Source organism: Myxine glutinosa, chromosome 3, assembly GCF_964187855.1.
Source record: "Myxine glutinosa chromosome 3, kmMyxGlut1.1, whole genome shotgun sequence".
Taxonomy (NCBI): Eukaryota; Metazoa; Chordata; class Myxini; order Myxiniformes; family Myxinidae; genus Myxine; species Myxine glutinosa.
The window spans coordinates 229,961-253,883 of record NC_136263.1 but is presented as its reverse complement, the minus strand read 5'-3'; the positions used below and the strand labels follow the sequence as shown (position 1 = coordinate 253,883).

General features: G+C 46.6%; 1 protein-coding gene across 1 annotated transcript in view; it reads right to left on the bottom strand.

The window, feature by feature from the left end:
• Positions 1-20,142, bottom strand: part of CEP55 (centrosomal protein 55) — an 82,347-nt gene extending 62,205 nt beyond the window's left edge. Inside the window, exons 1-5 of the mRNA XM_078773684.1 lie at positions 20,089-20,142; positions 19,552-19,632; positions 19,117-19,185; positions 18,722-18,848; positions 11,915-12,096 (exon numbers count right to left, since the gene is read on the bottom strand). Coding sequence (XP_078629810.1) covers positions 11,915-12,096; positions 18,722-18,848; positions 19,117-19,185; positions 19,552-19,605 — 432 coding nt within the window. The 5' untranslated portion in view covers positions 19,606-19,632; positions 20,089-20,142. The remainder of the gene's footprint in view (positions 1-11,914; positions 12,097-18,721; positions 18,849-19,116; positions 19,186-19,551; positions 19,633-20,088) is intronic.
• Between the last annotated feature and the right edge of the window lie 3,781 nt (positions 20,143-23,923).

Genomic DNA, 23,923 nt, shown 5'->3' with positions numbered 1-23,923 from the left:
GTTTTTATGGACGGATGCCCTTCCTGACGCCAATCCTTAGTCGCCTCTTACGATGCCTATTCGGTGTACCTATTCTAAATCGGGGTGCACACCAGGATCATTCATCCCAGCAAGCTGGTACTCAATTTGCCGACCTCGGAAGGATGACAGGCCGAGTCAACCCCCCCTGGCGTTAATTCAGCGATCGACCGGGATTCGAACTCAGGATCCTAAGATCCCAAGCCGGCACCCTAGCCGTTAAGCCAACACCAGTACTGATAGATAAAGGTGATATAATATAACAAATATCATGAAACATTTACATTTTGTCGTCCATTGTATAATTTAAATCAACATAAATGCAAATTTCACATGTGGAAAAAGTAAGTACATCCCTACATTTATCACTACTTCAAATACCTAAAATTAGAATCAGGTGCACCAGCTCAGGTGCAAATGATTATTACATCGTTAGAGAGGATATTGGAGGAACCTGTCTATTTAAACCTCAGACATATAGTTTGGTTTGCTCTTTGTTGTTGAAGTGTGTGGCGTCGCCATGCCTAGATCAAAAGAGCTCTCTGAGGCCTTCAGAAAGAAGGTTATAGGTGCCTACGAGTCTGGGAAGGGATTTAAAAAGATCTCCAAACAATTTGAAATCAATCATTCGACTGTCTGGAAGATCATCTACAAGTGGAGAAGGTTCCAAACAACTGCCAACTTGTTCAGGCCAGGCCGCCCCAGCAAGTTCAGCCCGAGAGCAGACCATGCTGCAAGATGCTGAAAGAAGTCTCTAAGAACCCCAGAATCTCATCACGGGACCTACAGGTAGCTCTTGCCACTGTTGATGTCAAAGTGCACGAGTCTACCATTAGAAAGAGGCTGCACAAATTTGATCTACATGGGAGGTGTGCCAGGAGGAAACCTTTGCTGTCCAGAAAAAACATCAGGGCAAGACTAAGGTTTGCCAATGAACATCTCGGCAAAGACCAGCACTTCTGGAACAATGTGCTCTGGACAGATGAGTCTATGGTAGAGCTATTTGGCCACAGTACCAGAAGACATGTTTGGCAAAAACCAAAGACAGCATTACCACAAGAACCTGATGCCAACTGTAAAGCATGGTGGTGGAAATATTATGGTTTGGGGTGGTTTTGCTGCATCGGGGCCTGGGCAGCTCACCATCATAGAATCCACTATTAATTCTTCATTGTTCAATTGGAAAGTTGAAGCTCAACCGAAGGTGGACCTTGCAACATGACAATGACCCTAAACATACCAGTAAATCCACCAAGGAATAGCTGAAGAGAAAGAAATGGAGGGTTCTGGAATGGCCAAGTCAAAGCCCGGATCTAAGTCCCATCGAGATGTTGTGGGGGGATTTGAAACGAGCTGTGCATGCAAGAAACCCCTCAAACACTGCACAGCTGAAAGAATTCTGCATGGAGGAGTGGGCAAAAATTTCTCCCAGTTGATGTCAGAGACTGGTAGACAGTTATAAGAAACGCCTACTTGAGGTTGTTTCTGCCAAAGGGGGCAATACCACCTATTAGAGCCAAGGGTGTACTTACTTTTTCCACATGCGAAATTTGCATTTATGTTTATTTAAATTATACAATGGACTACAAAATGTAAATGTTTCATGATATTTGTTATATTATATTGTAGCGGCTACCGCTGGGTTTACACAATCGCCTTGCACCTACCAAGGACGCGGAGCGATCACCATGCCGGTCTCGTCCAGGACGCCCGGGCATGCCCGCCCTCGACTTGCCAGGCCGCCCGGCCACGCCCCCTCTGGCCTTTCCCGGGCAAACGCTCCGGGATAATGTGTGTATATATATTGCTGCCCGATAAATGGGCTTTTCAGAGTACCCGAGTTGTTTTGTGACAATAAAGAAACTCGGACGAATTCCAGCTTTTTGTCGCGTCCATTCTTCCGACTACGTGGGAGCACAGCTCCTTCATTGGTGACCTACCGACATGGACACGGCAGTTGCCCTTAAACTGCCTACCTTCTGGGAGGCTCACGCGGCGGTTTGGTTCGCCCAGGCAGACTCCCTGTTCGCCCTGCGAGGCATCACGGCCGACGACACCCGCTTCCACCATGTGGTAGCAGCGCTCGGTTCAGCCACCGCGGCCCGCGCCCTGAGCCTCCTCGAGAGCCCGCCAGCCGCTGACAAATACGGCGCGATTAAAAAGCTCCTCCTCGATGCTTTCGCCCTCCCATCGGCGGAACGTGCACGGCGCCTGCTCGACCTGCCCGAGCTCGGCGACATGCGCCCGTCCGAGCGAATGGACTACATGCTTTCGCTGCTCGGCAAGCACTCTCCGGCATTCCTGTTCCGGGAGCTGTTCCTCCGTCAGCTGCCTAGCCCGGTACGCCTCGCCCTGGCGAGCACAACGATCACGGATCCCCGCGCCCTCGCCAGGGAAGCCGACAAGATCTCCGCGGCAGGCCAACGCATTGCAGCAGCGAGCTGGGGCCCACCGCCGTCCGATGCAACGCCCATGGCGCCCGAGCACCCGGCACGGTCGACGACCGAACGGCCGACGCAATTGGCGGCCGCAACGCCGAGCTGACCACCTCCAGCACGACGACCGGGGCCTCCACCTGACCAAGCGTGGTGTTACTATCATGCCAGGTTCGGACAGAAGGCCCGGACATGCCGACCCCCGTGCACCTTCGGCAGGCCGGGAAACGGCCGGGCCGGCGTTCATTACCAGCCATGAGCGCCGGCCACATGGGCAACTTACTTTTCATCACGGACAAAGCGTCCGGACGGCGCTTCCTGTGCGACACCGGCGCCCAACTGAGCGTCATACCCGCCTCCGATCAGGACAGGCAGTCCGCGGTTTGTGGCCCCTCCTTGGTTGCGGCCAACGGATCGGCCATCGGCACCTTCGGCCCGCGCAACGTCACCCTCTGCTTCGGCGGCCAACGCTTTACTTGGACGTTTGTAACCGCAAACGAGCCCATGGCTCTGCTAGGCGCCGACTTCCTCTGCGCACACGGACTGCTGGTGGACGTCCAACGGCGTCGCCTCATCAACGCCGAGACCTTCAGCTCCCTGGTATGCACATTGAGCAGCTCCACTCCGACCGAGCTGGCATGTGCCCTCCCGGCGGCGAACGAGTTTGCTCGCCTGCTCACGGAGTTCCCGGCCCCCACGCGGCCGACGTTTTCGGCCGTCGCAGTACGACATGGGATCGAGCACCACATACCAACCATGGGCCCGCCGGTCTACGCCAGAGCCCGCCGCCTCGACCCAGCCAAGCTCGCCGTGGCCAAAGCCGAGTTCGACGCTTTGGAACACCTCGGCATCGTGCGGCGCTCCGATAGCGCGTGGGCTTCGCCACTACACATCGTCCCAAAACCAGGGGGCGGCTGGCGCCCATGTGGCGACTACCGCCGCCTTAACGACGCTACCACCCCCGACAGGTATCCAATCCCGCACATCCAAGACTTCTCCGCCCGTCTGGCAGGACGGGTCATTTTTTCAAAAATCGATCTCATACGTGGATATCACCAGGTACCTGTTAGGGCGGCCGACGTCCCTAAAACGGCCGTCATCACGCCGTTCGGCTTATTCGAATTCCTACGGATGCCGTTTGGCCTCAAGAACGCGGCTCAGGCGTTCCAGCGCTTGATGGACGGCGTGCTGCGTGACCTGCCGTTCCTCTTCATTTACCTGGACGATATCCTCGTCGCCAGCACATCCCGGGCCGAGCACCTCCTCCACCTCCGAACACTGTTCGGGTGCCTCAGCGAGCATGGCCTCATCGTCAACCCGGCCAAATGCCACTTCGGCACGACGGCCGTTGATTTTTTGGGCCACCACATCACCAAGAACGGGGCCATGCCGCTGCCAACCAAGGTCGAGGCCATCACCACGTTTACGTGTCCCCGCTCCATAAAGGCCCTGCAGGAATTCCTGAGAATGGTGAATTTCTATCACCGCTTCGTGCCCCGCGCTGCTCAACTCATGCGGCCCCTCTACGTAGCCCTCCGGGGCAAGCCGGCCAAGCACGACATCGTCTGGTCCGTAGCAATGGACACGGCCTTCCAAAGCTCAAAGCGGGCCCTCGCCGACGCAACACTGCTCGCTCATCCGGTGCTCAATGCTCCCATCGCCCTCACCACGGATGCCTCCGACTACGAGGTGGGCGCCGTACATGAGCAATGGGTGAACGGGGTTTGGCAGCCACTCGCTTTTTTCAGCCGGCAGCTCCGGCCGAACGAGCTCAAATATAGCACGTTTGACCGTGAGCTCCTCGGTCTACACCTGGCCGTTCGCCATTTCCGCCACCTCCTGGAGGGCCGACCCTTCACGGCGTTCGTCGACCACAAGCCGTTGGTTTACGCAATGGCCAAGGTCACGGAGCCGTGGTCGGCCCGCCAACAGCGCCACCTCTCCGCCGTGTCGGAGTTTACCACGGACATCCGGCACGTCGCCGGCAAAAACAACGCCGTGGCCGACTGTCTTTCTCGGGCCAGCGCGAACGCGGTCCACCTCGGCGTGGACTTCGCGCTTATGGCGGCGGACCAAACCACCGCCACCACGGTGCAAGCCCTCCGGGCGGCGGACACGGGCCTCCGCCTGGCCGACATCCCCTTCGCGGACACTGTCCTGCTCTGCGACGTCTCCCAAGGCCAGCCTCGCCCCATCGTGCCCGTTACCTGGCAACGCCACATCTTCGCCTCCCTCCACGGCCTTTCCCACCCGGGCCGGAAAGCTTCCCAGAAGCTGGTGTCGGCGCGATTCGTCTGGCACGGCCTTCGACGGGACGTCCGCGATTGGACCAGCACCTGCACAGCCTGCCAACAGGCCAAGATCCACCGACACACCCAGGCCCCGCTGGCACCTTTCACCATGCCCGAACGACGTTTCGACCACGTCAACGTGGATCTGGTGGGCCCCCTTCCCCCATCACGGGGATTCACACACCTGCTCACCATGGTGAACAGGACCACCAGGTGGCCGGAGGCCGTTCCCCTCGTCTCCACCACCACCGCCGACGTGGCGCAGGCTTTCATCGCCACCTGGGTCGCCCGCTTCGGCGCACCGGCGGACATCTCATCGGACCGCGGACCGCAGTTCACCTCCGAGCTGTGGGGCACGGTCGCCCGCAACCTGGGGGTCAAGCTCCACCGTACTACGGCCTACCACCCCCAAGCCAACGGGTTGTGTGAGCGATTCCACCGCTCCATGAAGGCCGCGCTCATGGCCGGCCTTCAAGACGGCGGTTCGGCCGACCGGCTGCCGTGGGTCCTTTTGGGCCTCCGCACGGCCCCCAAGGAGGATCTCCGGGCATCCACCACCGAGCTTGTCTCCAGCCAGGCGCTACGCGTCCCGGGCGAATTCGTGCCCGACGCTACCAGTCCCTGGTCCGCAGCTCACCAGTACTCGGACCTCCAGGAGGCCGCCCGACGGTTTGCCCCCATGCCAACATCCCACCATGGTGACCCCCAGTCCTACATCCCCCCAGCGCTTCGCACAGCGGAGTACGTTTTTGTGCGTCATGACGCACATCGGGGGCCACTCCGGCCGCCGTACGACGGACCCTTCCGGGTCCTGCGACGGGACGACAAGTCGTTCGTCATCGACATCGGCGGCATGTCGGACCGGATTGCGGTGGACCGCCTCAAGCCGGCGCACGTGGACATCGACCAACCGCCACGGTTGGCCCTTCCGCCGCGGCGAGGCCGCCCCCCGTCCACGGTGCCCCCCACTCGACCGCCCACCACCACACCGGACCCCCCCCCCCCCCCCACGACCCGCCAGGGGTCGCTTCGGCCGGGTCATCAGGACCCCCCTCAAATTGACCCTGCCGGTGCAAGTCGATTCTGGGGGGATGTGTGTAGCGGCTACCGCTGGGTTTACACAATCGCCTTGCACCTACCAAGGACGCGGAGCGATCACCATGCCGGGCTCGTCCAGGACGCCCGGGCAGGCCCGCGCTCAACTTGCCAGGCCTCGGCCGGGACGCCCGGGCATGACCGGGCATGCCCGCCCTCGACTTGCCAGGCCGCGGCCAGGACGCCCGGCCACGCCCCCTCTCGCCTTTCCCGGGCAAACGCTCCGGGATAATGTGTGCATGTATATTGCTGCCCGATAAACGGGCTTTTCAGAGTACCCGAGTTGTTTTGTGACAATAAAGAAACTCGGACGAATTCCAGCTTTTTGTCGCGTCCATTCTTCCGACTACGTGGGAGCACAGCTCCTTCAATATCACCTTTAACTCTCAATATTGTTGAAATGAAGATCAAATAGCTGTATGTTGAAATATGTTGAAAAAGTCAAAACTTTACATGGGGTGTACTTACTTTTTCACGTGACTGTATATAACACTCTACCCCAAAATTCATAACAATACCTTTGATCTTTCTGTGTTGAAAGAGAATGAGAGAATGTACATCGTTGATTGAAGCGGTGTATCGTTGGTTCACATTGTTGACTCGAAACATATTGTTATGAATTTTGGGTAGGGGAATATATGTAGATTCAGGTCGATCAGCATAGGTAGGTGCTTCGATTATCGTGCTAGAGAATCTCGATGTAATAAGTTCTGTGTAGCCCGGATGTCGGATAAGTTGGATATGTGGCCCTGCCACGAGGGGGCGGGGCATGTTAAGTAGTTCTCCGGTTTATGATAATTCCCCGGTGTGTCGTTCCCTCTGTGATCATTCTGGTGTCCCATATGGCAACACACCCATATACATTAGTTAGGCCCATTAGCGCATACACAGTAATTAACTTACCTCACATAATAAAACCTGACTGGAAGAACAGACCGGAAGCAACCGCGTACTACGGCGGCATGGCAGGCAAACATCGAACAGGCAGGCGGAGAGCCACGCCCAGGAGAACTCGTGATTGGCCAGGGGAGGGGCGAGTAACAACCAGGTTGCCGATTGGAGAGTAAGGAAGGTGAAAGACATGCCACACTGATTGGCCACCGACCGATGACACCAACACCAAAGGTGTGAGGCGCTCGGCCAATCAGTGAGGAGGGCGCGAAAGAACCCCAAGAAGCAACGCACTGATTGGAAGGGAAGCGCGAGAGACGTCAGACGAGGTCTGATAAAAGTGAGAAGAAAACGACATTTTACTCTTCGATCTTCGACTCTTGGCCCCTTCGCTTCTTCCTTCTTCACTCTTCGCCTCTGCGTCTCCTCCCTTCTTGCCTTCTCTTGCGCTTGGACCTCTTAGTCAGGTTCAGTATGTCCAGATTTAAAGTTTCGTTGGATTTTTGGGGGGATTTGGAAAACTATATATTTTTGGAAACTATATTGTATAGTCAGTCAGAAAACCAATGTTGCTATTTGCACAGACTCCTTTATGGCGGCCATCTTGGATTTTCAAAATTGCCGCCATAGAACTAATTTTTCTCAATATCTCAGCTTCTAAATAACATAGAGCTTTGATTCTAACGGCTAAACATACATTTTCAAGGGCCCCGAATCCAATGGTAACAAGTTCGATAAGCTAGACATGACCATAGAGCTCCTATGTGGCGGCCATCTTGGATTTTTCAAACTGGCCGCCGTAAACTTGATGTTTCTCAATATCTCAGCTTCTAAACAACATAAAGCTTTGATTCTAACGGCTAAACATACATTTTCAAGGGCCCCGAATCCAATGGTAACAAGTTCGATAAGCTAGACATGACCATAGAGCTCCTATGTGGCGGCCATCTTGGATTTTTCAAACTGGCCGCCGTAAAATTGATGTTTCTCAGGATCCCATCTTCTAAATATGACGGAGCTTTGATTTTTCTAAATCCCAAAAACAATCCAACGAAATCTAAAATCTGGACATGCTGAACCTGACTGTGTTGACTGTAATGAGAAATACTATTCTACTGCGAGTGTTTTGCCCTTTGTGGGCCTTTGTGGCATACTGCCAAATAACACACAGATACTCCTAATGTTCATGAGAACTTAAAATCTGTTTACGGGTGGACAAGCTACTAAAGTAATGTTTGATCCCCAGGGTACAGTTGAGGAAAATAATATCAGGATGCTGTTCTATCAATTCTTTGCCATGGACCGGATCAAATACAAGCGGCTCTGGCCCCGATACATCGCAGACATGTATGACCTAAGAACCAATCACCCTAGGACCTGGGAAGAACTAGGAGCTGGCAATCTATCAGTAACCAAGAATGACATCCCGTTTGTATCCATTGGACCAGATCATGCATGTGAACATCTGAACAAGCTGATGAAGATTCACTCTGGACTGATTGGCATCTGTAACAATGCCAATGCTAGACAGAGATTCTTCATGGTTACACCACAATTATCACGCCTGTCAAAAGACTTCAAGAGTCAGTTTGGCCTGGAAGGTGACAAGATCACAGAACATCATGACCTTGGTCCAAGTGCAGTCAAGAGGGAGCATGAAGCAATCAACAAGATCAAGGCTGCGATACTGAGTCACGGGAATCCATTTGACACTGAAGGTGACAAGCTGCACAATGTGATAACGAATGCTTACATCCCAGACGAGTATGTACCACAGATCTTGAACATTGATGTCACTGGTCAGAAGTTGTATGAAGACTACGTGTCGGAGCGTATCAATGGAGATGTTAGCCTCTGGGCACCAGTCAAGAAGGAGAACAACAAGATGTTCACGTCTGGGAACAAGAGAACCACAGTGAAACTCAGAGACAGGACTGTGGATCTGAAGGAGACTAAGGAACTGTACGGAAGGCTCATGGTCCTTGCCAAGTCAAACAGAGACGTCAACCAGAAATATGCCATCGGAAATTACGAGTTCACTGTGACACCAAGAGCACTGTTCGCTCCAGATGGGACAATTCTTCCATGCACTGACAAGTCGAAGTTAATTCATCTCCTCGACAAGTTAGCAAGAGCAGAAATTCACCCCGAAGATCAGCAGCAGACACCAGCTGCAAGTGTTCTACAAGAAGATCCAATGGACACAAGAACTATGGCATCCACATCTAGTAAACCTACAAGTCGGAAGATTGCACTGGTGGATGGGATGGTACTTGTGCATAAGCTGACAAAGAAACCAGCCACTGTAGTGAAAGTCAACGATCTGGGTGAATGCTTCAATGACAGACTCATGTCTCTAACAAAAGATTGTGATGAGATCATACTGGTCTTTGACACGGACAAAAACGATTCTCTGAAGAGTGCTACCAGGGCTAAAAGAAGGCAAGGAAAGGATGCAGTACAGTATCAAGTCAGAGATGACACCAACATCAAACACATCCCAATGAGCAGATTCCTTTCTCATGACAAAACAAAGGCTGATCTGACTGACTATCTGGCAGCGAAAACTCTAGAATACAACAGTCACTCATCCAAGTTGATCATCACGTCTGCTTCAGTGCGTACTAGGAGCAACAGTGACCTGCTCTTCGAGGACAACAACCATGAAGAAGCTGACACCCTGTTGATCCACCAGGCCATGCTGGCATCCCAGTGAAACCCACATGATGCGCAGTTGGTGTTCTTCTCTCCCGACACAGATGTCCTGGTACTAGTCATAGCAAACTATGACCTACTGCTGAGGAATACATCCATTTCCATGGCCTCTGGAATACTTCAAATAGAGCCACTGTGGACAGCTCTAGGGGTCGAAAGAGCAAAGGCGTTGCCAGCCTTTCATGCTTTCACAGGGGCAGACAACACTGGGAGGTTCTCTCGAATAGGCAAAGCAACCTGGCTGCATGTCTACCTCAAAGCAAGTGAAGATGTCATAGACACCGTGCGAATGCTTTCAGATGCAACTGAAGTGATGGAGGACATGTTGTCCACACTAGCTAACTTTGTATGTGCTGCTTACTCTCCAAATGGCATCCACATCGACAGCATCCCCGAACTACGATGGTATCTCTTTTGCAAACACATGGCAGAAAGTGACAGGCTTCCTCCTACTCTTGGAGCTCTCAAGCAGCACATCCTTAGAGTCCATATCCAAGCCAGAGTGTGGGGTCAGGCAAGCATTGCTCAACAGGATCCTCAGCTGAATCCCCTGCAAAACGGCTTTTACAAAGACACGGATGGACAAGTGAAACCAACCACAACTGAGGAGCCTCCAGCCCCCAAGGCCATCATCCAAATGGCTAGATGTCAGTGCAAAACAGACTGTTCTTCATCTAGATGTTCCTGCAGAACAAACAACTTGGCTTGTACAGACCTTTGTCAGTGTGACATCCAGTGCCAAAATGATGAGGACTCTCAAGATGTGATGAACGAAAGCGATGATGAGGATGATGATGACTTTACTCAATGATGAATCAAAGCTCTGTGCTCTTTAGAAGGTGAGTTACATCAGTTTTACGACGGCCAGTTTGAAAAATCCAAGATGGCCGCCACATAGGAGCTCTATGGTCATGTCTAGCTTATCGAACTTGTTACCATTGGATTCGGGGCCCTTGAAAATGTATGTTTAGCCGTTAGAATCAAAGCTTTATGTTGTTTAGAAGCTGAGATATTGAGAAACATCAAGTTTACGGCGGCCAGTTTGAAAAATCCAAGATGGCCGCCACATAGGAGCTCTATGGTCATGTCTAGCTTATCGAACTTGTTACCATTGGATTCGGGGCCCTTGAAAATGTATGTTTAGCCATTAGAATCAAAGCTCTATGTTATTTAGAAGCTGAGATATTGAGAAACATTAGTTCTACGGCGGCAATTTTGAAAATCCAAGATGGCCGCCATACAGGAGTCTGTGCAAATAGCAACATTGGTTTTCTGACTGACTATACAATAGTTTCCAAAAATATATAGTTTTCCAAATCCCCCAAAAATTCCAACGAAATTACACAGTGAACCTGACTATCTTCTTGCCTTTGGACTTCGGTGGAGAGACGGACCGCCGACGATTCTCTTCCCCTGCGTTCACATACGAACAACGAGCGAGGCTTGCGGTTGGAGCACTGACAAGCAATCGCGCGGGTGTGCCGAGGGCTGCTCCACACCAACGACCAGGCAGTTCCCGCCAACACCAGCGCTGCGTCGGACGAACGCGCTCGATCCCAGACGATTCTTGATGAACCACAAAGATAAGCCCGCACTACGGAACATGTTTTCTTTCAATTATCCTTCCATTTGTCCTGTTGTTGAAGTCTGAGTGGGATCACAACCTGGGTTTAATTTTTATCATCGCATTTCCTTGTCCCGATAGTTATTGTAAATAAACCCTTTTATTATTTTCCCTTGTATTCTAAACCCAGTGTTTGTGTGAGTTTAATTGATTTGCAGGTTGAAGACTGCACACGGGGCCGTGAAGGTAAGTCGGCATCCTCCCCAAACCTCCCCCTGCTCGCGTATTGTCCGTCATCAATTGGAAACGCCTCAAAGTAAGCTCGATTAACCATCCATGGACGCTCTGTCTTAATCGAGCCATCCACAGGACAATATAAACATATAGCATAAATCAGTGTATCAATGCAATCTCTTCACTTCCATGGTGACAGACGACTTAGAGTACTTCAAAATAATTTAATACTTGCATTATTTGCTAATTGGTAACTGGTAACCCCACCCAGGTCATACTATCCTCTTTAAATAAAGTATCAAACAAGCCTGGCTACGCCACTGGTAGACTTTTGGTGTTGTTTCAGCATCAACGTGGCAACGTTTTCTTTTGCAGCAGTCATTGAAAAAAAAAAAAACACAGCATTCTATTTCTCATGCATGGCTTTGAATATGGCTAATCACTGCTACGTGATCTGAGACCACACACCACATGTTGGCTTACAAGTCTTAGGAGCGAGAGTAAATCTCGACTCCATCCCATTTCTCTCTGGCTCTAACCCACCTTCCCTACCTTTTCCTTTCGCTTCTTCCCTCCATTCTTGCTCTCAAAGTCCTGTATCTGAACTCTATTCCTCACTCCAGCAGTAATAACATTACTCTTCCAAATTAATCACATAGTAGTAAGCTTACCTCTACTTCTACATCATCCTTGGAACAAAGAAGCTGAAGGTGAGCTTTTTCTTGCTTCTCATAATCAATTTGTGTCTGCAGCTTCTCCACCTGGATCTCCAGTCTTGTTGTTCTTGCTCTTACAGCATCTTGCTCCGCCTTGGATTGTGGGAATTCTTCAATGGATGACTGTCTTTCAGTCCCTACACAAGACATGTTCCAGCAAAACATTGCGTTTTTGCAGTCTCTCCCTCATACAGATGTACATTTCAAAACACTTCAACTCAAATAAAAATTTGACTCAACTCGGTCTGGAATCAAAAATATATGAAAACAAGTACAGGACCATTCAAAGGTCACCGCCTCGATGCCAAATAAAGAAATAACATCCTCCAGTGTGGCATTGCCGGGGCGCCTCCAGCGATACCACCATGCAGCACACAGACGGTATTGGGAGGGAGATGTGTATAATAATTGATTAATTGCAGACTTAAAATCAATAAATAATGATCGTAAAATAATTTATTGAATCAATTGGCTAATAGCATACCTCAACCACCCGTGCTTCATCTGAAGCTGTAACGTTTTAAAAATGAATTAAACAAGTCATTAATCGATTAATTGATTAAGCCATAAATCAAAAATATCCTTGATAGCCACATCACTTGGTCATTGGCATGTCCAAATATCAGCTTCCTCGCTCAAAAGGGGCCTGAGATAATGCCCACTAGAGAAAGGAAATAAATAAGTCCTTAATTAATCGATAATAATCAAGTAATTAATCAATTAATTGATTAATCAAAAAACAAAAAAATAGTTTTTGCCAAAGTACTTGCTCACTATTGTGCCGAAATTTCAGCTTCCTAGTTCAAAGGAAGGCTGAGATATCACCCGGACAAACAAACAAAGAAATCAAAAATCACTCATAGAGCGACACTTGGCAAAAGAGAACAAAGCAGAATGGCACTCAGTAGAGCATCCTTTTGACCTCACAAATAATTGGTGGTTGAATTCAGTTGTTGAAAATCTGATATGAAAATCCAATGCAAATTTCAAGTCATTCGGATGAAAATTGAGGCTTTTAGAAATTTGAAAAAAGTGGGTGACCTTTGGCCTATTTTGACCTTTTGGCCTATGCTGATCTCAAAAATAGTTGGTGGTTGAATTCAGTTAGCCGATATGTAAATCCTTTTCAAATTTCAAGTCAATCGGATGAAAATTGAGGATTTTAGAAATTTCGAAATTGTTGTTCACGTTTGGCCTATGTTGACCTTTTGGCCAATGCTGATCTCAAAAATAGTTGGTGGTTGAATTAAGTTAGCGGATATGTAAATCCTTTTCAAATGTCAAGTCAATCGGATGAAAATTGAGGATTTTAGAGATTCGAAAAAGGTGGTTAACCTTTGGCCTATGTTGACCTATTGGCCTATGTTGACCTCAAAAATAGTTTGTGGTTGGTTTCAGTAAGATGATATGAAAATCCTATTCAAATTTCAAGTCAATCGGATGAAAATTGAGGATTTTAGAAATTTGGAATTGTTGTTTACCTTTGGCCTATGTTAACCATTTGGCCTAAGCTGATCTCAAAAATAGTGGGTGGTTGAAGTCAGTTCGACGATATGTAAATCCTATTAAAATTTCAAGTCAATAGGATGAAAATTGAGGATTTTTGAAATTTGAAAAAAGTGGTTAACCTTTGGCCTATGTTGACCTTTCGGCTTACACTGATCCCAAAAATAGTTAGTGGTTGAATTCAGTTAGCCGATATGTAAATCCTATTCAAAATTCAAGTCAATCGGATGAAAATTGAGGATTTTAGAAATCTGGAAAAAAGTGGTTGACCTTTGGCTTATGTTTCCTATGTTTACCTTTTGACGTTTTGACCTCAAAAATATATATATGATTTTGTCGGACCACGAACTCTAACAGTTGGTGAAGTTTCGCGAAGATTGGTTTAAAATTGTGACCTGTAGGCAAGTATAAGTGAGCTGACAGACAAACACACAAACGAAAAATCACTCATAGAGTGACACTTGGCAAAACAGAACAAAGTAGAATGGCAATCAGTAGAATATCCTTTTGACCTCAAAAATAGTTGGTGGTTGAATTTAGTTGGCTGCTATGAAAATCCTATTTAAATTTCAAGTCAATCGGATGAAAATTTAAGATTTTAGAAATTTGAAATTTGACCTATGGCCTATGTTGACCTTTTGGCCTACGATGATCTCAAAAATAGTTGGTGGTTGAATTCAGTTTGCCGATATATAAGTCCTATTTCAAGTCAATCGGAATGAAAATTGAGGATTTTGGAAATTCCAAATTGTTGTTGACCTTTTGGCCTACGTTGATCTCAAAAATAGTTGGTGGTTGAATTCAGTTAGCCGATATGTAAATCCTATTCAAATTTCAAGTCAATCGGCAGAAAATTGAGGATTATTGATATTTGAAAAAAGTGGTTGACCTTTGGCCTATGTTGGTTGACCTTTTGGCTTACGCTGATCCCAAAAATAGTTAGTGGTTGAATTCAGTTAGCCGATATGTAAATCCTATTCAAATTTTAAGTCAATCGGATTAAAATTGAGGATTTTAGAAATTCGAAAAAAGTGGTTGACCTTTGGCCTATGTTGACCTTTTGACCTCAAAAAATATATAGGATTTTGTCGGACCACAAACTCTATCATTTGCTGAAGTTTCGTGAAGATCTGTTTCAAATTGTGACCTGTAGGCAAATATAAGTGAGCGTACAGACAGACAGACACACACACAGGAGTGATCAACATACTTGCAATTTTTTTTTTTTTTTTTTTGCGAAGTAACAAGTACAGATACATTCAAAGTATCTGAAACCAAAATCACCACCACTGCTCCCATGGCAAATAAATAAATAACATCCTCCAGCGCGGCATTGCCGGGGTGCCTCCGGTGCCCGGCAATACCGCGGTGTAGCTCATAGACACTATCAGGAGGGAGACGTGTGCAATAATTGATTGATTAATTGCATGATTGAAATCAACAAATAATGATCATGCAATATTTTCTTAATCAATTGGCTAATATCATACCTAAACCACCAGTGCTTCACTTGAAGCTGTAACTATTTGAAAATTAAATAACCAAGTCTTCAATTGAAAAAATTAAATAACTACTTGATTAATCAAAAATTATTTCATTGATGAATTGATTAATCAATAAATGGAAAATATCCTTTATAGCCACATCACTTGGTCACTGTCATGTCCAAATATCAGCTTCCTCGCTCAAAAGGTGCTTGAGATATTGCCCAGATGAGAAAGAAAATAAATAAATGATTAATAATGAAAATAAATAAATAATAATCATAAAATGATTGCATAATTAATCAATTGGCTAACAGAATACCTAAAGCACCACCGTTTCATCCGAATCTGTCACTTATAAAAATTAATTAAGTCATGAATCACATAATAAAATGATTAATCGATTTATTGTTTAATCAATAAATCAAAAATAGCCTTTATAGCCATTGAATTAGCGAGTGTGGCAGCTACATTCAACCAGTGTGAAAAATAGCCAACCAGTGTGGCAGCTACATTCAAGTGTAAGGTGTGCACAGAGGGAGCTGCAGCTGGAGGAAATGTTGAGTTGGATCTTGGAGACGGCGTGAAGCTGGAAGGTGTGAAAACATTTTGCTACCTCGGAAACATGCTGAATGGAGAAGGTGGATCAGACTCGGCAATGGTTGCTAGAGTGAGGTGTGCATGGCAGAAGTTTCGGGAATTGAGTGGAGTGCTGATGAGGAGGGGAGTGTCGTTGAAGCTTAAGGGAAAGGTGTGTGCTGCATGTGTGAGAAGTGTTATGATTTATGGGAGCGAGACATGGGTAATGAACGTAGAGCAGCAACGAAGGCTGGAAAGGGAGGAAATGCGAATGGTTCGGTGGATGTGCGGAGTATCGTTGAGAGAGAGGAAGACAAATGATGAATTGCGAAAGATGATGGGAATACAGCCTGTGATGGATGCTGTGAAGAGGAACAGGTTGAGATGGTTTGGTCATGTGTTGAGGAAGGATGAAAGTGACTGGTTGAGAAGAGTGATGGAAATGAATGTAGAAGGAAGTAGAGGACGGGGAAGACCGAGAAAGACTTGGCTAAAGATGGTGGAACAAGAAATGCGGGCAAGGGGGTTAACAAGGGGAGATGTAGAAAATAGGGCAAAATGGAGAAGATTGTCATGGGGACTGCAAGGCTAACCCCCGCTCTAGCAGGGAAAATGGCCTTAAAATGCCTGTTGTTGTTTGTTGTTGAACCTTTAGACTGCTGAGACCCCTTAGACCATTGGACACTTTAAGTCCCCCAAGACTCTTAAAGATCCGGAAGACCCAGAATACCCAAAATACCCTGAAAACCCAAAAGACCCATAAGACCCCCAAGACCCAAAACACCCCAAAGACCCAAAACACACCCAAGACCTAAAACACCCCCAAGACCCAAAACACCCCCAAGACCCAAAACACCCCCAAGACCCAAAACACCACCAAGACTCAAAACACCACTAAGACTCAAAACACCCCCAAGAACCAAAACACCCCCAAGAACCAAAACACCCCCAAGAACCAAAACACCCCCAAAAACCAAAACACCCCCAAGAACCAAAACACCCCCAAGAACCAAAACACCCCCAAGAACCAAAACTCCCCCAAGAACCAAAACACCCCCAATAACCAAAACACCCCCAATAAACAAAACACCCCCAAGAACCAAAACACCCCAAGAACCAAAACACCCCCAAGAACCAAAACACCCCCAAAAACCAAAACACCCCCAAAAACCGAAACACCACCAAAAACCAAAACACCCCCAAAAACCAACACACCCCCAAAAACCAAAACACCCCCAAGAACCAAAACACCCCCAAGAACCAAAACACCCTGAAAACCCAAAACACCCCCAAGACCCAAAACACCCACAAGACCCAAAGCACCCCCAAGACCCAAAACACCCCCAAGACCCAAAACACCCCAAAGACCCAAAACACCCCAAAGACCAAAACACCCCAAAGACCCAAAACACCCCAAAGACCCAAAACACCCCAGAGACCCAAAACACCCCAAAGACCCAAAACACTCCAAAACACCCCAAAGACCCAAAACACCCCAAAGACCCAAAACACCCCAAAGACCCAAAACACCCCAAAGACCCAAAACACCCCAAATACCCCAAAGACCCAAAACACCCCAAAGACCCAAAACACCCCAAAGACCCAAAACACTCCAAAACACCCCAAAGACCCAAAACACCCCAAAGACCCAAAACACCCCAAAGACCCAAAACACCCCAAAGACCCAAAACACCCCAAATACCCAAAACACCCCAAAGACCCAAAACACCCCAAAGACCCAAAACACCCCAAAGACCCAAAACACCCCAAATACCCCAAAGACCCAAAACACCCTAAAGACCCAAAACACCCCAAAGACCCAAAACACCACAAAGACCCAAAACACCCCAAAGACCCAAAACACCACAAAGACCCAAATCACCCCAAAGACCCAAAACACCCCAAAGACCCAAAACACCCCAAAGACCCAAAACATCCCAAAGACGCAAAACATCCCAACGACCCAAAACACCCCAACGACCCAAAACACCCCCAAGACCCCAAAGACCCAAAATACCTCAAAGACCCAAAATACACCAAAGACCCCAAATATCCTTAAAGACCCCACACAACCAAACAATCCAAAAGACGCAGAGGAGCCAAAATACCTGAAAGACCCCAAAGACCATTAAAGACCCAAAAGACCCCCAAGATCCTTCATACCCCAAAGACCCATTAGAGCAGCTTGGACCCTTGACCATTTGGTCCTTTTAAGATAACAAATAAATTACAAATAAATAATATTACCAATATTACAAATAAATTTGTACAAATTAAATGTTTGTATTATGATTGGTGTAAATCATGACACCATTGTCTCTCTGTGGCTTTTTGTGTGTCTGCCTTTGTTCCTCATGCACGGCCAAATATTTTAAGAAACAAGCTCCAAACTCGCGGTACAAATACAAATTGTGGTGGGAGGGGCGAGGGGGTTGCATGGGCTATGTTGACACAGCCACACACGGGGATGTGGGGGGCAGGGGTGGGGCATAAATTATCTATGTAAATGTGTACCGTGTAGGTGTTGCTACCTGGTGGTGATAACAGTGGGTATTACAATTTCCTTTTTTATGTGGGCAAAGCTGAGATTAAAGCACTCTTCGCACAGGTAAAATAACCAGAGGGAGCCAGGGATATCGTGTGAGGTAAATATTTCTAGCAGCAAGGGAAGTGTGTCCTGGGTCGATGTGGGTGGGTGAGGAGGTGGTTGATGGGGGTGGGAGGAGGGGTTTGGGTGAGGGGTGGAGGGAGAGGTGGTTAGGTGAACAGGTGGTGGGAGGGGGTTGGGGAATGCCAATGTCTCTGTCTTTTGATTAAACCTGTCAGTGAAGCGACGAGTACTTTCGCCAGTGTCGAATGATAGCAAGGTTTAATGTATTCCATCAGAAAGCACGGTAATCAAGCATTACATTACGCAATCTTGCGTTACATTACACAATTTTTTATTTTTTAAAATAGCGTTACGTAATTTTTGAAAGGTGAAAATCTAACCTCCGCCCACCTTTGGTGGCAGAGGTAAAAAGATTCCTTTCAGGGAAGACATCATGATTTCAAATAGTAAGCTCAGCCTGTGGATACAACTGACTGACAAAGCTCTGTCACCACTCATTAACCTGTTTTTGGGGGAGAAAAAATTAAACGCAACCTTCAATAAAGACTTGTAAAAAGTTTCATCAAAGTTTTAAAAAGTCACCTTCGGTTTTATTACTGGCCATCTTCCTCAACATCCCCTCGAGCTGGCAAGCGTGCCTACGCAGGTCATTGACAAAGAGCTCTCTTTGTTGATTGTAGAGCATCCAATGCTTATTCTTTTCAAGTGCCTTCCAGGACATGCAAATTACGATGGAGAACGAGGAGGAAGAGGAAAGTGGGAACGAGGAGGAAAAGGAGAAAGGTAATTAAAATTTTGTTCGATCTTTCTAGAAAACAAATCATCAATATCAATCAGTCAGTCATACATGGCATTGCTTAGTTCCGAGTGTAAATGAAAGATATTGGTGCAAAGTTGATTCAAAGTTGTAAAAAAAAACAAGAAAAACAATAAATCAACTTCCATCCAGAGAAGAGGCAAACATCGAGTTCTCTTACATCTTTCAGTTGGTCTTGAAGATCCATCTCTGGAGCAGTCGGACACACAACACCATCTGGAGGAATATTCTACAAAAGGAAATAACACATCTACAATAACGTTATTGCACTCTGATTTAGTTGGTGGATCGCAAATTATGGAGCAAGGGGGAGATACATGAGCACTTCAAGAATAAAATTAATTCCTAGACTAATGTGCGAAACAAATGATCAGAAGAGTGAATGCCACCCCCAAAACACACCACCAGGATCCACTCACCCATGGATGATCTTTCTGGGTCATGACATCACTTACCATTTCATTTTGTGTTCGAGTAAAAAATGAACTTTTGGAAGCCGTTTTAACGTTGCTCAAATTAATGGGCACAAAATAAAGCAAATGTGCAAAACACAAGTGTCCCCTTCCGAGAAATTTTGTTTTGTACTATGACGTACCGAGAGTGATGCAACAGGATTCTCTGGCTGAATGATGTTCTGATTTGTAGCCATAGTTGAAGACCGTTTACCTTGATCCTGCTGTCAGAGAAACAAATAATTCCATTAAACGTCCATAATGGAGAAAAGAGGACATTTAATAGAGACAAGAGACATAAAACTCGAATTAATTAAAGCAAAAATGACTTGGACACTCAAGAGTGTGTTAAATATCAATATGCTAGACGTAAGTTTTGATCGGGAAGCTTCCACAGGCACGATTTAAATACTAGCTCTTTCATGAACCAGAGTAAGGAAATGGCGATTCGACAATTTCAATAACAACAGGTGGACCACGTTATGGTTTAGCGAGTGCGACTTCAACACCACCTGCGATTTGCAAACCGTTCGCAATGAAGTTCGAGTCAAGTCACCGTGAAGCACCTGTTTAATGGATTTAATTAATCCATAGTCTAATTTTAGGATTCAGCAGATCTGCAAACGGATTATCAAACACTGTACAATATACAGAAACCGTGAAACATTTGAATGTCTGACCGTTAAATGACGTAAAACGCTCGATAAACACTTCCAGGTGAAGAAAGTCTCTTCGGGTTCGAATTTCAGAAATGTCATTTGTTATTTCAAAGCCAATTCCTCCAAATCTGTTCTCGGAAATACAACATTATATTGCGTTTATATTAAACAAAACGTTCAAAATAAAACGCCCGAAACACGCACACGTGATAAAAGTGCTAGCCACGCTAAATTATGTATTGCTATTCACCTCAATTAATTCAGCAAGAGTTACAGGGATTTACAAGCAAGTTTCATACAGAACGTGGACTTTGGTCCATCATACCTGCGTTTACCATCACACGTGCATCGGTGGATCCAGGCAGTGCAGGGTGTGTGCACCCTCTTCGTATTTCCGATAAATTATATGCTGTGATATTTGGATGAAGTCCAGTGGCAGATACAGAGTGGTCGCACCATTCAACTTTCTCCTCATGTGTGAGTCAATGATGTTTACAGGATACACACCTCACTTGATGATAGGATAGGTGTCGTGTTAATCTTTTAATCGCTTTTTGTACAGCGCTCCTTTCCGATGTCATCTCCAGGCGCTGCATGACGTCATTGCCGGGCACCGAAGGGGGCCCGGCAATGACGCATGCTGAAACGGAGTACTCAGTTTTCACTCGATTAGTGTTTGTTACTTGCAAAACCGAAGATTTTTCAAGAATATTGGTCAGGTTCGTTTGTTCTTCTGTCTGTTTGTTACTTGCAAAACCGAAGATTTTTCAAGAATATTGGTCGGGTTCGTTTGTTCTTCTGTCTGTTTGTTACTTGCAAAACTGAAGATTTTTCAAGAATATTGGTCGGGATCGTTTGTTCTTCTGTCTGTTTGTTACTTGTGTTACGGATTCGTCACTTCCGTTGTGGTGGTCTTCATCCACTGTAAACATTGTTGATTCCATGTACTATTATTGTTTTCAAAAGGTTTATTGTTTATGAACTGTTTTCAAAAGGTGAAAAGTTAGTGTTAAAAAGAAACAGGAAACCGGATCGGGAACCGGACGACGATGAAGAGGAAGAAGAGAAAGAAGAGGAAAAGAAGGCGGAGCGAGTGCGTTCGACAAGAAGGCCGAGCTGCTTTGAGGTCTGAGCGAACGTTGACGAACGAGAGTCACGAGTGAGCTTTGGGTTTCCCAGGAAAGCGATTCCTGCGACAGAGTTGTTATCGCTGTGACAGATCAAACTGCGTGTCAGGTTTTGCGGTGGATTCTGAAGAGAATCATCATCATCATCATCGTCGTGCCGTTACGCCACGAGACCGGGCCGTCGGCCATTTTGACTCGCGCAGGACTTGCGCTTGGCTCAAGGTTTCATCTCGCTTCGAACATTTTCACCGCATTCAGACGTCGATCTGGGGTGTGTGTGTGTAACGTGGCGTTTGAGTGGAAAGTCTGCGTGTCACCGACTGTGAGCTGTGAAACGGCCATACCCGAGGGTGTGATCTCTCAGTCGCCTGGAGGGCGCCTTTGGATTTCCCAGTCACCTTGAGGGTGCCTTTGCCCCACTTTGGCAGCGGGAATGTACTTGCCATCCGAACGGGATTCTGGTGTCGATTGGACATCGTTCTGACGATCGCTGGAGCGGATCGACTTGGGCTGGAAGCCGGGAAAAGAGACATTGGGAATGTTCTTGTTTCACTCACTTGGAGCACAGTGAGTTATATATTGCGAAACTGATGGTACCATCATAGGATTTAATGATTGTACTTTTGATTACTATTATTGTTGTACTGTTGTTCTTGTGTGATCTTAATACAATATTTGTTTGTGAGTAACAATTGGGGTGGCTTCTCCATTGATCTGTGACAGACAGAATAACACATTTTTCTGCCGTGACTCCTCTCGGGGCTCGGAGGTTCACTGTGACCAGGGGGTCGTGGAGGAGCACGTAACACTTGCCAAACCGAAGATTTTTCAAGAATATTGGTTGGGTTCGTTTGTTCTTCTGTCTGTTTGTTACTTGCCAAACCGAAGATTTTTCAAGTATATTGGTCGGTTGCGTTTGTTACTTGGGGAAAAAAATGAAAAAATTTGCAAGTACAGTGGAACCTTGACTTACGAGTTTAATTCGTTCTGTGACCGAGCTCGTAACTCAAATTGCTCGTATCTCAAATCAAATTTCCCCATTGAAATGCATTGAAATGCTATTAATCCGTTCCAGCCCGCCAAAAACCACACCAATTTTTAAAAAAATATACAGTATATATAAAAATATCTCGCGCTTTATATTTCACCTGTATGCAGCATACAAGTTGGCAGGATGGCCTGGACTGGAGGTACGCACACTTGACTCTAAAGTCTAAACTGTCCAGCCTGGGTTTGAATCCCGACCCAGCTATAACCTGTCATGGGTGAATCACAGGCAGGGTGATTCATCAATGTGTGTACCGCTAAACTGGGCGCCCCGTTTGCGTCCCATTAGTTGTTGGATGTTAAGGATCTCACCGTGTTTTCCACAAAGAGAAGGCGAGCTATCGCCGGCACTCTGAACAAGTTGTGGCCTGGCATGGCATGAACATGAAAACATGAACATGAACATGAAATGTTCGACATGAACAAGAAATTTTCCAAAATAACCAAAATGCGAAAACAAAAATGCAGCGCTATACGACAGAGATACTGTACGTGCACGGCAAGATAACCACGTGACCAGAACCCACCTGGCGGCAAAACTCAAAATAACCAACATGCTAAAACAAAAATGCAGCGCTATACGACAGAGATACTGTACGTGCACGGCAAGATAACCACGTGACCGGAACCCACCTGGCGGCAAAACTCAAAATAACCAACATGCGAAAACAAAAATGCAGCGCTATACGACAGAGATACTGTACGTGCACGGCAAGATAACCACGTGACCAGAACCCACCTGGCGGCAAAACTCAAAATAACCAACATGCGAAAACAAAAATGCAGCGCTATACGACAGAGATACTGTACTTGCACGGCAAGATAACCACGTGACCGGGTGGCGAAAGCTCATAACTCGGATCTCGGCTCGCATCTCAAAGCAATAAACCGCCCGAGCGACGGCTCGTATCTCGAAAAACTCGTAAGTTGGGGCACTCGTAAGTCAAGGTTCCACTGTATGTTGATCACTCTGGTTTGTGTTTGTGTGTGTTTGTCTATCCGCTCACTTATACTTGCCTACAGGTCACAATTTTAAACCGATTTTCACGAAACTTCACCAAATGGTAGAGTTTGGGGTCCGACAAAATCCTATAGTTTTTGAGGTCAAAAAGTCAAAAGGTCAACACAGGCCAAAGGTCAACCGCTTTTTTCAAATTTCTAAAATCCTCAATTTTCATCCAATTGACTTGAAATTTGAATTGGATTTACATATCAACTTACAGAATTCAACCACCAACTATTTTTTGAGATCAGCAGAGGCCAAAAGGTCAACATAGGCAAAAGGTTAACCACTTTTTTTAAATTTCTAAAATCCTCAATTTTCATCCAGTTGACATGAAATTTGAATAGAATTTACACATCAGCTAACTGAATTCAACCACCAACTATTTTTGAGATCAGCATAGACGTAGGCGAAAGGTCAACGACTTTTTTCAAATTTCTAAAATCCTCAATTTTCATCCGATTGACTTAAAATTTGAATTGGATTTACATATCAGCTTACAGAATTCAACCACCAACTATTTTTTGAGATCAGCATAGGCCAAAACGTCAACATAGGCCAAAGGTTAACCACTTTTTTCGAATTTCTAAAATCCTCAATTTTCATCCAGTTGACATGAAATTTGAAGAGGATTTACATATCAGCTTACAGAATTCAACCACCAACTATTTTTTGAGAT